The sequence below is a fragment of the Podarcis pityusensis genome, assembly GCF_964106645.2.
Source record: "Podarcis pityusensis genome assembly, chromosome: 9".
NCBI lineage: Eukaryota > Metazoa > Chordata > Lepidosauria > Squamata > Lacertidae > Podarcis > Podarcis pityusensis.
Window position 1 is genome coordinate 37,320,617 of NC_138034.1, and position 15,381 is coordinate 37,335,997.

At 40.5% G+C, this 15,381-nt stretch overlaps 1 protein-coding gene across 1 annotated transcript in view; it reads left to right on the forward strand.

The window, feature by feature from the left end:
• The window catches only part of DCHS2 (dachsous cadherin-related 2), a 107,053-nt gene that overhangs the window by 77,604 nt on the left and 14,068 nt on the right, over positions 1-15,381 (forward strand). The window contains exons 10-14 of the mRNA XM_081021325.1: positions 846-1,085; positions 5,157-5,291; positions 5,579-5,788; positions 6,469-7,326; positions 14,234-14,344. Of these exons, the coding sequence (XP_080877451.1) occupies positions 846-1,085; positions 5,157-5,291; positions 5,579-5,788; positions 6,469-7,326; positions 14,234-14,344 (1,554 nt within the window). The remainder of the gene's footprint in view (positions 1-845; positions 1,086-5,156; positions 5,292-5,578; positions 5,789-6,468; positions 7,327-14,233; positions 14,345-15,381) is intronic.

A 15,381-nucleotide genomic window follows, 5' to 3' on the forward strand; every position in this document is an offset into this window, starting at 1 on the left:
TTTTATTTTTTTATAGAAATTTATTGGGTTTTACAAATAGCAATACACATAATAAACAATGTAACATATATCTTGACATAATTTCACATTTTCTTTGGACTTCCTCACATCTCCCGCTCCCACTTTCATCGTTATAGCATTTTGTCAGCAATTTATTATCTTATTTGCAATCTTATATCCCTTCTATGTTTCATAATCTTCTACTCCTCAAAAAGAGTTATATTTTCTCAGTCTCACTTATTTTCTTAAAATCATCTAAGTTTAGTGGTGCTCAGTTATATCATACTTGTAATTTATTTAGCAGCACTTGGCCCACAATGCAGAATCGGAAGCAATGGTTTGAAGCACATTTGCAAACTATGCTTTGAGCTCTGATTTGTGCAAACAAAAAGCAGGTTACAAATGGAGAAGGTCAGCAGGGATATGGGAGCTATCTAGCGTATCGCACAGGGTGTGTGAAAATAAGGCATAGGTGTTTGTTCCCTTGAGGCCAGCTTTTCCAGCTGACCTGGAGAAGTTGAGGCAGAAAGTCTTATGTAATATCTCTTCTGCTGCAGTGGAGAATGAGTGGCTCAAGGAAGGGGGGTGTCATTTTGATGAAAATGGAAATGATCCCTTAAAGGGGACTTTTTCCTTGCGGATATAGCAGGCAAAGGCAATTCTTTATGGTAATGTTTGCTCTGTACTTTAGCAACTCAGACCTTGGTTTGGCATCTGAACTATAGTTTGCACAAACCATCAATTTGACACGAGAGCTGAACTGAGCCATAGCAATGCTTTACTGAAACACCAACTGCATTGGGAGAAATTTTATATCCTTACGACAATTTTCCCTCTTACAACAGGACTGCTAACTACAGCCTTTGCTTTGGATCATGAACACCAAGAATATTACAACCTGACTATTGTGGCCCTTGATAATGGTACCCCAGCTCTGTCTGCAACTCAGAGTCTGACAATAATTGTTGTCGATGTGAATGACGAAGTTCCAGTGTTTACCAGATCTCTATATGAATCTTTCATCTGTGAAAATGAAGATCCAGGAGCAGTTGTCATTAAAGTTGAAGCCATAGATAAAGATTCAGGTAGTTTGCTTTCTACAAAAAAATAAAATAAAAATGACAAATTCACATTATTTTGACATCAACCTTTGAATCTGAAACAATGCCAACAATCTTGTGCTTTGATATATGCGCTCACAAGCTCCTAAGTTGAAGATTGATTCCCCCCGTGATCAGCAGTGGTTCTCAAGGATCTCAGGTTTTTCTTATCACCTGCTGTCTGATTCTTTTTTAACTAGTGATCCAAATAATCAAAGATTGAGCCTTCTGCATGCAAAATATGCTTTCCATTTTGCTATAGCCCATCCTTTAGGGACTGTAGTTGTTAAACTACAGGCCAGGCATTTGTGGAAAGGAGTAAATGAAGAAGAGTGGGATGATCTGGAGGACGGTTTTGTCTTTTATCCACCAGTAGCCAAGCTTTATTGGGACGCGGGTGGCGCTGTGGGTTAAACCACAGAGCCTAGGACTTGCCGATCAGAAGGTCAGCGGTACGAATCCCCGTGACGGGGTGAGCTCCCGTTGCTCGGTCCCTGCTCCTGCCAACCTAGCAGTTCAAAAGCACGTCAAAGTGCAAGTAGATAAATAGGTACCGCTCCGGTGGGAAGGTAAATGGCGTTTCCGTGTGCTGTTCTGGTTCGCCAGAAGCGGCTTAGTCATGCTGGCCACATGACCTGGAAGCTGTACGCTGGTTCCCTTGGCTAATAAAGTGAGATGAGCGCCGCAACCCCAGAGTCGGTCACGACTGGACCTAATGGTCAGGGGTCCCTTTACCTTTACCTACCCAAGCTTTGGATGGATTGAATGCCTCCAGCAGTTGAGTACTAGTGAGCCACACTAAATTTCCGAGCATAACTGGGTATTTAGTGTTTTGAGGAGCACTCTTCTTGGCCATTTATTTTTTTTCTATCTCAAAAGCATTTTTTTTAAAAAAGTGACACATTTAATAGAAATTGGAAACATGCATTAATATCATTTGGCCAGAGTGGGGCACTGTAATCCCAGCATCTGTTTTTTTCTCCATTATAGCTGAAAAGAGATTGTGACCTACAGGAGCAAACCTTTTCTAAACATAAAAAGTAACAGCACAAACACTTCCTTTGCATTTTAATGTTCCCCAAATACTAACGTTAGAAGTAAAAGGAGAGGTTCAGCTCCTGTGGAATTTTCCCTAAGCAAAAATACTTCCAAAATTCTTGGGTACAGGATCGGTTGCATCTGTTAATGTTCCATGGATTTTAGTGAGATTTAAGTTTACCTAGCTGGGCATGCAATGACAGTGACGGCAGAGCATCCACTGGTCTTGTAAAGAAGCTTACTGGTCTTGTAAAGAAGCTTGAGTGACAGAGGACTTGATAGGAAATTGGCTATAGGTGTTCATAATTCCTGAGTAAATCAAGCCAAAGAGTATTTGCCTCTCTGCTCCTCTCCTGTCCGGTAAGCTTCATGTCTAATATTACCGTTTCTGCTGAAGAATGCTTTTGTAATTTCCCCCACAGAAGCATGCACCTGAAAACATTATATTGGAATTAGAGGTCCATGAAAATGTTTGTGTGGTGATGCTATTACAAGAATCCAGGAAGGACCTAGGAAATTGCTCTTGGGGTTCCATGAAATAGCACTACCCATGAAGTGTTCCTAAGTCATGTTTTTCATATGTATGCTTGCAGAGATAACAGAAAAATTTGCACCACAACTTTATACATAGACTTGGATCGTAAGTTATGTACAAGTAAACTTAAAGTGGAACAGCTACCTGGTGGACCTGTGTGGTTCCAGATCATCATATCCAGCATTGTTTTTAATGTTGCTGTTAACTACAGCAGTATAAGCAAGACTACTTAAAAGATGGATGCTTGAGTACAAAGAGATGCATTTTCTGGTGGTTTCATCAGGGCAAGATTTTGGACAGGTCTCCAGGGTCTCACTTAAAAGAATAGGCAGGTTCCAGACACAGCATTGCTGACTTACCAGTTTTTGAGTGAGGCAATTGAAATTAACTTCCAAAGAGGAACCCCTACCATACCAATAAGCTGCATTGAATCCAGAATCTAAAATGGCCTAATTGTGCCATTTTGTACTTTGCAAGAGGTGGGGTTTCTCAGTATCTCCCTTGGAAAACCTCCTCCAACCCAGTGTAGCATTCAGCAAGCTGGTCCCCAAACTGAATCTGTCTGTCTGTATCTGTAATACAGACAAATATTTAACTTTTACCTAGCTGCAAGTCATATACAATAACCTGAGATGTATACTTGTTATCCTCTCTGCAAAATGTAGGATTAAATCCATTATACTTAATAGCGCCAGTTATTTTGCTGTATAACACGTTATGAAAATGGTGCCATGCTTTCCTCGGGAGAGCACTGAAACCACAAGAAATATGGGAACAATTTATTCTGAAGCAATAAAGGATGCGAATGGGAAACAGAGTTCCCACTACAGAAGGCATACAGCTATAGCAAGAAGCAAACAGCTGCTAAAGTTCATAAACAACATTTTCTCCCGCAGCACTGAGGAGAGTGGTATTGATTTTGCATGGTAACGAAGTATTACAGAACGCCATATAAACTGTAGTTGCAGCTACCCCATTCGTAAGTAAGGTGCACGAATAACAATCAAGAAGGCTGGGTTCTCAAGTAGCGAAACACACCTCCTTTAGTTGGCTGGGCATTTGCTGGATGATGACAAGGGCATTCTAGATCAGAGTTATCAGTCTTTTCATGCTGAGGTCCTTGTGTAGGGTGAAAGACTGAATCTGTAGTGGAATTGAGGGGGCAAGATTAAATGAGGGGAGAACCACCTTGAGCTCCTTGGAGCAATCAATAAGTGCAATCAGTCAATCAAACAAACACGTTCTAAACGCAGCATAAGGGGTCTCTATAGTATAGTGTATTTTAAAATGGGGTTTTAGAGTTTTTAGGGGTTTTTGAATGTTTTATGTAGTTTTGTAGTAGTTTTATGTAGTTTTGTGGTAATTTTATGTAGTTTTTCAATTTCATTGTTCTGCATGGGACAATGACAGTAATGATATCGTATATCGTATAACAAACAAACAAACAAACAAACAAACAAACAAACAAACAAACAAACGGTATGTTTGGCTTGTGGTTCTTATTGTAGTTGCCAACACCATGTGTTCCATAGCCAATTTTCAGTTGGTTTCACCACAAAGTAGTTAAAAATATCACTTCGTAATGTGATAAGAATAGTGTATTTAAACTACCCTATTTTTAGTATGAGGTTGTTTGTTTTATTAAGGCTACGTCTGCTGCTTGTGGGCAATGCATAAACACAGGGGCTACGTGTCCATAACGACTTGGAAAACTGTTGTATACAGAGTTGGTCGCCTAGCCCAATATTGGCCGCCCAGCCCAATATGGCTTCTCTGAATGGCTGCAGCTGAATTTAGGCAGAGATCATTCACCTCCTTATCTACCTGATGCTTTTTAAATAGAGGTCCTGGGAATTCATGCAAAACATGTGCTCTATCTCAGAGCTACAGTTTCCCTCCATTAAGAGATAAACGAGACTTGTATGAATTCCCTCTTACTTTCTTAAATTGGTTAGGGCATACACATAAATGTTCTCCTTACTGGGTACTTCTGACTTACTGAGATTTGTTGATTACTAGATCTTGTACACCAGAAACCCTGTGTTGTTTACAGTATTCTGGTTTGTATTGCATAAAACTACAACATTGGCTCTGCCTGATTAGGTAGGGGTTTCTTAGACGGTCACCTGGGGAGCTACATGGCAAGCACCTTTTAATATTTGGAGAATTAGGAATGATGTCTAATGCAGTATAACTTGGCAAGAAAAAACTCGCACTAGACTCACACAAGTCCTTGGTGCGAGCCAGCAAGAATTCTCCAGATTTTTATAAATAGGATTATGTTTGTCTTTCAGTTCATTGCTAAAGCTGTGCTGAGCTTTTTTTGTTTTATACAAGGGATTCTATACAAGTAATAATGAATTCAGTTACCTTTGTACCAAAATATTTCCATAGGAAAATAGCTAGTAAGCCAGTACCTGGACTATTAATACTGAGGTTTGATACACTTAGATGATTTATTGGTTTTCCCATTGTATTTTAAGGAATCAATTCTCTACTCCAGTATGAAATTTTACCAGGTCCTGGATATGAAACTTTTCAAATAAACCCAGATACTGGAGAGATTACAACAGTCACCTCGCTTGACAGGGAGGCTCAAGATAAATTCACTATTAAAGGTAAGAATCTACTTCAGTTTAATGGGTGTTGCACAAAATTTTGCAAGTAAATCAGTGGTTGTTTTTTTAAAAAAACTGAGATTTTAATAGAAGTTGTTATTTATTGTCTCTACACCAGGGCAACAAAATTTAATGAAACAAAAGCAGTGCAGTGTGTTCAGAAACATGAAGTTGTGTTGTGTCTTAGGAGGAACAGCATGCAAAGTTTGTTGTTTTCACGTTGTTGGCAGGCAGTCTCCTGTACCTTGCTTTTGTATACTAGCTTTCAAATGTGCTTTTCTATTTAGTGCTGGTTCAAGACAGTGGAACTCCCATTTTATCCAGTACAGCGACAATAATCTTCAGAGTACTGGATGAAAATGACCACACTCCCAAGTTCATCCTTCCAGTTTCTGAGATCCAAATTATGGAGAACCAAGAGCCTTCAACAGTATCGACTGTGTTGGCTGTAGACAAGGACGCTGGTGGTAATGGGACTGTGCAATATCACATCATTGGTAGGCTGAATTGCTTTATACTCTGAATATTAAAAATGTTGCAGTGTAATATTTTCTGATCTCTTTAGAGGTTTTAATTTATTTTATTATTTAAATTGTTTTGCACTTGGTGTTTATCTTGCAATGGCATGGTTAAACAAAATGGGAAATAGGCCTGCAACAAGTAGGGGTGGTGTTCTTCTTGTCTGGATAAGGAAAAATAACTATAAGGGTCCCTAGTAGCCAAAGCATAAACAGTAACAACCCAGAATATAAGAAACGATAGATATAGATATTACAACACTAAACATCTTTGCTTCCCATAGGTAAACTTTTGGTAGAGTAGCAAGTCAAAATAACTCCTTTTGCTTAACAATTTTTGTAGGTTCCGTTGTGTAACTGAAGTTGGCAAAAGAGTACTTTGCTCAGAAGCAATAGATCTTGCAAGTTTGATTTGAGGAGGACAGAGGGGAAGAGAATCCATTTGGCAGAATAGTTGCTATTTAAATTCAGGTGGTGCTTTGGATCTTCTACCGTGACCTGATTTAAATGAAATGCAGGTATCAGGAAAGCATACCTGGGGCCCATAGTTTCAAAAATTTTACTATAAGGTGGATTGGTGTTGGTTTTTTTAAGTGGTCCTTTAAAGAGAATGCTCAACCAAAGTGTTCTTTTTCTTTAATGTTTGCTCCATTTTAAAGGTGGAAATGTTAGAGGATACTTTGCATTACACAAAACGTCAGGAGACCTCTTCACCACTTGCAGCTTAGACAGAGAAACTGACGGTAACTTTACCCTGGTTATTGAGTGTTTCGACTTGGGCAGTCCACCAAAAAGCTCGGTGACCCAACTGCATATCAAAGTCCTGGATGAAAATGACAACAGTCCCTTGTTTGCAAGAAACCAGTATCAAGTGTCAGTGAGAGAAGATATCGGAGAACGGTCAGCAGTTCTTGAACTTTTTGCAGCAGATGCAGATGAGGGTCCCAATGGCGAGGTCACATACTCTCTCACAGAGGACATCCTTGGAGCCTTCACCATTGACAGGATTACTGGTGTGATATTTACTACCAAACCGCTGGACCGGGAATTAAAATCTCAGTATGAATTTAAGGCTTTGGCAACAGACTCTGGCATCCTCGGACCAAGAAGCACGAGTGTTACTGTAATTGTGCATATTGAGGATCTCAATGACAATAGTCCCTTTTTCCTACAGAATCCTGTCATAGTTCATGTATCTTCTCACACACCTATAAATCAGACATTGGCTACTGTGAGAGCCAGCGATGTTGACCTAGGACTAAATGGAATTGTGAATTTTAGGTTCCTGAAACCACAAACCATGTTTCAGATGGGCCCAAGCACGGGAGAAATTTTTCTTCGACAACCTGTACCTCATGAAGGCCTCGTTTCACACCTCCTGATAGTGGCTTCTGATCAAGGAGTCCCAGCTAGAACAGCGACTGCACTTTTGGCCATCTATTCGGAAGCACAGGCAGAGATTATTTCGTTCAGCCGTACTGAGTATGAAACAGCAGTTCCTGAAAATAGTGAAATAGGTGGGTACCTAGCATGATCTTTGCTTTTGTTCTACAGCCAAAAATGTGTCATTGTGGGGGTTTGTGTAAGGGACATGAAGAACATCTTACAGCAAATGCAGTCATGAGTTAATTGTTGATATTTGAATAGGAACTTTATGTTCTTGAGGACTGAGTCTGAATGGAATCATGCCTGAGTTGTTGCTCAGGTATTTTATCTTATTTTTCTGTTCTCTGTGTGTGTACTGTTCATTCTAGATGAAGAAAGGTGTCGCATCACACACAGACTCCAATTTTAAGTACTGAACATGGGGGGAGTTGTGTTCATACAAACCAGGTTAGAAATAAATTAGACTGCATAACTGCCTGAGATCACGCAATCATGGTTTAAAGTTACTGTGTACCAGTAATCAGTAGGTGTACCTATGAACAAAAAAAGTGGGTGGATCTTGTATTATTTAAATAACCTAGTTGATAGGAGGTACAATTTTTATCGTACCTTTTGCTGTGTAAGTTTTAGCACTTGGGAAAATTATTTGCTCAGTGTCTTTCCATTGACAGCTTGTCTAAGCAGCTTTAATTGGAGCTAGTAGTGTTGGTCATCTAGAAAAGTGGTAGTCACTGAAGGCCCTTCTTAGTTTGCAAATATATTTCACTTTCTCTGTTAAATGCAGTAATTTTGTTTTGCATTTCTATACATCAGTTGAGCACAATATTTGCTTCATTACCTTACCTGCCTGAATCAGCAGATTGTCTGTGAGTTTGTTCATTTTGAAACAAGGTGCTGTTAACTGGGATTTCCAACTTCTTGATTGCAGATATCTGTGGTTCTTTAATCTCTGTGCATGTGTGTGGTGAAAATGTATGGTGCTTTCCTAAGCTCAATGCTAGCAGCATTCTCTCACAAATGATTTTTTTTTCATCTTTCATGGGTTTTTTTTAAAAACAAGGCTCTTAGTAAATATGCATGTGATTATTAAAATTCAATGAGATAATCTGTTATTGAAACGGTCTGTTACAAATATGGCTTTGTAAGGGGTGTAGTTTGACATTATGGAAATTCCCTAAGGCGTTGTGGTAAGAGAATAGAAACAGCCTGCTGCTAAATAGTAATAAACATAAATAAGAATAAATTTGGATAGTTTTGATTAAACCACACTGAGGGAATATTTAGAGTGGAAATGTGGGAGTCTGCCTGCTTTAACTTGGGAATTGGCTCTTGGAGAGAAACAGTTTGCAGGATAGGATCTAGAAGTTCTTCTGAAGAGATTTAGACTTTTTATTTGCTCTGTTTTGAACTTGGTTTGCCCTCATTCATATGGGCAACCAAAAGGGAGAAAGTCAGCAATTAAGAAAATCATTCTTTATACCTTTTCCCACACATGGCAAACTGTGTTCATGGGAATGTGTACTGTAGTGGGGTAGGCAGTATCATCCCAGTCCGACATGCATTCATTTATTTTTACCACCACTCCTTCTAATGCTGAGCTTGATCTCAAATGGGGCCACTGAACAAAAAGAAGGAAGTAGCCAGCATGCTTGAGGGAAACAAAGATACTTGCAGAAGAACAGGTTCAGAAACTGAACTGAGAGAGTAAAACAAACAAACAAACAAACAAACAGCCTCATAAGGGTTGAGCTGTTTAGTAGCTATGGAACACTGAGCATCTGCTGGAGGAGAAAGGAGAGATGAAATTGGGCAGTTGAATGGACAAGATGCATAGTCACAGCCTCCTGGTAATCTTCAAGATGCCAGCAGCCTAGCTGAAAGAAAAGGCAAGAAGCACAAAGAAGAGAGTCGAAACAGCAAAAGAGGGTGGAGAAAGAGATGCATTAGATATTTTAAAAGAGCAAAGAGAAATATCTCATTATTTAGAGAAGTAATTTCTGGGTACACATATTTTAAAATTTCTTCAGGAACAGAAGTGAGGCCTGTCTATAAGAAATCAGTGGAGAAATGCAAGATTTTAAATGTAGCTTTGGAAGATGATGGATGAGGCATAGCTCAAGCGAGAGAGGAAAGACAAAGATGCAAAAGGAGGGGAAGAAAAAGCAAAAACCAAGAGCAGAGGTGGCGGGGAGGAAGCGTCTCCACCTGCATCATCCAGCCCGGACACTGAGGTCCAGCGCCGAGGGCCTTCTGGCAGTTCCCTTGCTGCGAGAAGTGAGGTTACAGGGAACCAGGCAGAGGGCCTGCTTAGTAGTGGTGCCTGTGGAATGCCCTCCCAGCAGATGTCAAGGCAATCAACAACTATTCTACTTTTAAAAGACAACTGTTTAGGGAAGTTTTTAATGTCTGATGCTGTATTGTTTTTAATATTCAGTTGGAAGCTGCCCAGAGTGGCTGGGGAAACCCAGCCAGATGTGCGGGGTATAAATAATAAAAAATTATTATTATTATTATTATTATTATTATTATTATTAAGGTTGGATGGGCAGCAGAGGAGATGGGGGGGGGAGAGACTACAGCTTTTCTGAGCAAACCAGAACCTTAGTCAAAAAGGCACACTTTAACCATGGGAGAAGCCAGAAGAAGACGTACAAGATGCCATCCAACCATCTTAGAGACTCCACTCTGGATTTGTGTAGGGTTTACTCCTTAGGCTTTTCTTCTCCCAAATATATCCAGCATGGAAATTCTCAGGCAGGGCAACATTAGGAAAATGGCCTTACCATCAGCCTGACAAAGACTGGCATTCTGGGTGAGAGTGTCGCCAGCACTCCATTCATCAGCATTAGTGGCCAGACGCTTGAGACGGTAGGTGATTTTGTTTACATGGGCTCCACCATAACCTGCAACATCTCCATTGATGCTGAGCTAGAAAAGCGCATCGGCAAGGCAGCTGTGGCAATGGCTCAGCTCTCTAGAAGGGTATGGGAAAATGTGATGCTAATGTCCAATACCAAGATGAAGGTCTACCAGGCTTGCGTATTTAGCTCACTGCTTTATGGAAGTGAGCCGTAGGCAACCTACAGCCATCAGGCACGGCACCTCAATGCCTTCCAAATGTCCTATGGCAGGAGGATTTTGGGTATCACATGGCAGGGCAGAGTTTCAAACAAATATGTGCTTTCCCAAGGCCATATTGCCCAGCATGTTCACACAACTGTCTCAGCAACATCTATTCAGGCTTGGTCATGTCTACAGAATGGAAGATGGCAGGATCCCCAGGCCCACTGGCAGACCAACTCTGTATTACAAAGATGTCTGCAAATGTGACAACATCTACCCTGCCATGTGTGAATCCCTTGCAGACAACAGCAGTGCCTGCAGACAGACAGTCAGGCCGTGTAGCCATAGCAGTTACCAAAGGAGGAATGACTGCTGGGAGGCGTCCAGAGAGAAGAAACGCCGTGGTGCATCTGCAGTAGCACAACCAGATGCCTTCATCTGCCCCAGCTGCAACAAAATATGTCTACAGCCACAGCAGGTCCTGCAACCTTCCAACAATTGGACCTCACTCCCAACTCCTCCATTGTCTCCCAAGACAGACGGATGCCAACATGTGATCTTTCACACAACATAAAAGTCACTTCTGGAAAACTAGAAGAATCCAGCAGGTTATTTGCTTCCTGAAAAAAAAAATGCAACCCCATTAACCTGGAAAAATTGGATGCATTTTAATTTCATGTGATGACATTTAAATTTAGTGTGACGTGGTGATATATTGATCAAAAAGCCACTGTTTTACAACACAACAGGTGATGCAGCTTAAAAGGAACATTTGAATCTGGGATAAAAGCTCTAGTATTATCAGGAAAATGCATTAATCACCACATTTGAATGTACCCTATTTCATTTTTGTCTGAAAGTTTCTATTATGTGATAGTGCGAGACTCTAAGAATGTAGTTGCTATGACTATGACCAGCAATCAGAACTCCTGTTCCCATGATTAATTTCGGCTTTTGCATACCTGTCAGTTCCACCTTTTTACTTCTGTAGAACTTCAAAACATTCCTGCTTTGTTTGGAACTTCCCAGAAGCAGCTGAGCCCTTGCGATAACACCATGTGTAGTTTCTACGTGGATATTGTTGCTTCTGTGGCCAGGTAGGCAGCAAATAACAAGGCGGTTAACATTTCCTTTGTTCCTGTTTTTAGAAATTACAGTGTAAAGTACAAACATGAGAATTTTGTACTAGCATCAAGCCAAACTATAGAGATGGTATGTTCCTGACCCCTGGGTCTGTTTGTATTTACAGAATGTTTCCTGTAATATAATAAAATCTCATTTGGAAAAGGTCAATATACAGTAACCTGAATCCATCACAACTGATTAAAATCAATTGCCATGTTACAGAATTGGTTTCACAAGTGGCTAAAATTCCCATAGCTTTAATCTTGTTAGATCTTGAGGAAACCTTAACAACAAAAACCTATGTTGGTAACTGTTTTCTAAACTTAATCACAGTTAGATGTGATGTGTTTGGTTAGGATAATGCCTCGTGTTTTGTTTGTTCTTCCTACTTTTGCTACAAACAGAATGGTTGTTTATTTCATGCCTTTTGCTATGATAGATCAGTTCTCTTCTGGATTCGGGATCTCAATGAACAACGGTATACTCTCTTTGATGTTAATAACAAACTGTGCAAATCTTTGTGAAACATCTTGAGGCTAATTCTTGCAACACTAAAAACGTGTAACCCACTGAAATGTTTGACTTTTTTCTTTGACCAGCTTGAACACCCCTTTCACCCAAAACATATCACAAAATGACTTTGAAATACCTCATTTTCAAAAGGCATTTGCCATGTGGTATATGGTGGTGGGGGTCTTCTGTTTGGGAGAAACTTAAGTAAATGTGTTTAGTTTGGTTCTTTGAAACATGACTATATTTTGGTTTTTTAAATTGTTTGTTTATTTGGGTTTTTCCTTTCTTTTCCTCAGTAGTGCTGTGAGAAACATTTTCTTTCTTTTAAGAAAGAAAGCATAGGGCTGCTTAAGAAATCAGGGACTGCAAGCTTCCTTCAAAAGGACCAGTTGGTCTTATTAGCGTTGTAAACAGACGTTATGCGAGGTACTTGTTGCACAAATTAGGTGACAGTGAGTAACTTTTTGAAATGAAGAACAAGCTGGATTTGAAGCAAACACCAGAAAACAAGCAAGATCAGGTTGTTTAGAACATCATACAAATTTTGCTCTATATTTTTTATTCTAAATGACCTGGTCTTGCTTGTGGATCATCACTAGTACATTGTGAAACTGCCATTCTTTCATATTGATTTTGGAACATTCCCTCTACTCTACTGGTACATTCGCATGCATTGATTAAACATGGTACAAAATGGAAATCTTTGTCTGATCATTACCTTGTGCCCCCGTGTGTTCCTCTATCCCTACAATCATGTGTTTCAACATGCTGTCTTTCATCACAGGATGCTTCTACATACTCACAAAGAGAAGGGAGGCAAGGATAAATGAAAGGAAATAAATCTGCAACAAACTAGGGATGTGAATTAATTTTAGCACCTCCCTATTTTAAATTGGAAAGAAGGAAGATAAGCAGAATACAGGGCCAGATGAACTCACAGATCAACAGAGGAATAGATCCAAGGAAATACACCCATTCCTGCTGCTTATGTACTGTAATTTGGAAAAAAATATATGATATTATGACATCCTTGTCCAAATTTCTGTCTAAAGTTTTGGCTGCTGCACCTCAAAAAGGGTATTGTAGAACTGGGAAAGGTTCAGGAATGAGCAGCCAAAATGATAAAGGGGGCTAGAGCATCTCACGTATATGACAAAAGGTTACAAAGTTTGAGGTTTGTGGAAAAGGTAAGGGGGAACATGATAGTGCATTATAAAATTGTGCATGGTGTAGAGAAAGTAGATAAAGAGGACTCCCCCCCCCCATCTTTTTCTCATGATAAAAGAACCAGTGGTCTTCCAATGAAACTTAACATTGGGAGACCCAGGACAGACAAAGTGAAGACCTGATTCATGCAGCGCACAGTTAAACTATGGGATGTTGGGATAGCCACCAACGTGGGTGTCTTTAAAGGGGGGTTAGACAAATTCATGACTTTTAATGGCTACTAGTCGTGGTGTCGGACGTGGGTGGCGCTGTGGGTTAAACCAAAGAGCCTAGGACTTGCCGATCAGAAGGTCGGCGGTTCAGATCCTCGTGACAGGGTGAGCTCCCGTTGCTCGGTCCCTGCTCCTGCCAACCTAGCAGTTTGAAAGCACGTCAAAGTGCAAGTAGATAAATAGGTAAACGGCATTTCTGTGCGCTGCTCTGGTTCGCCAGAAGCGGCTTAGTCATGCTGGCCACATGACCCGGAAGCTGTACGCCGGCTCCCTCTGCCAGTAAAGTGAGATGAGCGCCGCAACCCCAGAGTCGGTCATGACTGGACCTAATGGTCAGGGGTCCTTTTACCTTTTAGTCATGGTGTCTATATTGTATGCAGTATCAGATGCCATATGTCTCTGAATACCACTTCATGAAGATCATGAGTAGGAGCATGCTGTTGTGCTAATGTCCTGCTTGTGGCCACTTGACTGACCACTGTGAGAAGAGAGTGCTGAATGAGATAGGCCTCTGGCTCTCATTAAGTTCTTAAGCATAACTGTGTCCTGTTCTTAGAATAAATGAGTTCCACACCCCTTTGCAATATTTGATACTCTCCAATGTCTTCTGCAGTTTTTAGACCACTTTCTTACACTGTCAAAATGTGGATGGGTAATGTTCATGAATTAGTGTGATGAATAGGTTTGACCGGTTGGTGAGGCTGACAAGAGCTGTTCAAGAGAACAGAATAATACCTGTCATTATTATGTGACTATATAAACAATGTGCAAAAATTCTCCAGATAGGAGACGGATGGCTAAACTTTCATAGTTCGACCTCACATGGAATAAATTAATAACTGGTTAAGATAAAATCTTTCCAAGTTTTAGTCACTGCAACATATTCTTGTTTTTCTAGGCACCTCTGTTTTCACTGTGGCTGCATATGACCGTAGTCTGATGGGAAAGAATTTAAAACACACAATCATCGGTGAACATGGAGATATTTTCTACATCCATCCCATCATGGGTAAATCAGCCTATCTATCTGCATCTGTTCTAAAACCATTTGAGGCTTTTGTAAAATATTTTCCACACTTGAATTATGATTGCTTTTGTATAAACATTATCTCAGTGGTTAGTGTTAGTTTATTTAAGTGCCAGTGGAAGCTGGCTTTTGGCCTTTAAATTTAACAAAGATGTGTTTGCTAAAATCAAACTTTCTTAGGATTGCTTTTCTACAAAACGAATTCAGGGCCTGATTCATTCTTCCATGGTAATATTAGCAGCGGAACTGAGATCTGAAACATTATTTACTTGCCCTAGGTGAGAAAATGATCAGAATAGATTTTCACAAAGTTATCCTCTGAAACAAGGTTTATTTTTGCTAATAGTAACACACTTTGTTGTTTAGTCGTTTAGTCATGTCCGACTCTTCGTGACCCCATGGACCAGAGCACGCCAGGCACCCCTGTCCTCCACTGCCTCTCGCAGCTTGGTCAAACTCATGCTGGTAGCCTCGAGAACACCATCCAACCATTTGTCGTCCCCTTCTCCTTGTGCCCTCCATCTTTCCCAATATCAGGGTCTTTTCCAGGGAGTCTTCTCTTCTCATGAGGTGGCCAAAGTATTGGAGCCTCAGCTTCAGGATCTGTCCTTCCAGTGAGCACTCAGGGCTGATTTCCTTCAGAATGGATAGGTTTGATCTTCTTGCAGTCCATGGGATTCTCAAAAGTCTCCTCCAGCACCATAATTCAAAAGCATCAATTCTTCGGCAATCAACCTTCTTTATGGTCCAGCTCTCACTTCCATACATCACTACTGGGAAAACCATAGCTTTAACTATATGGAGTAACAGCCAATTGTTAGCCTTCAGGTGTCATCCTTTCTATCACCTAGGCAAGGGGTAGGAAACCTCAGGCCCAGGGCAAATGCAGCCCTCCAGGCATCCTCTGTCTGACCCTCAGGATCCTCACTAGGTTATGTTCCCTCCCCAAGCTACATCCCCTACTGGTCCTGCCTGCTCTGCAACTCCTCAAATGTTTTTGCCTGACTAGAATATGGCCT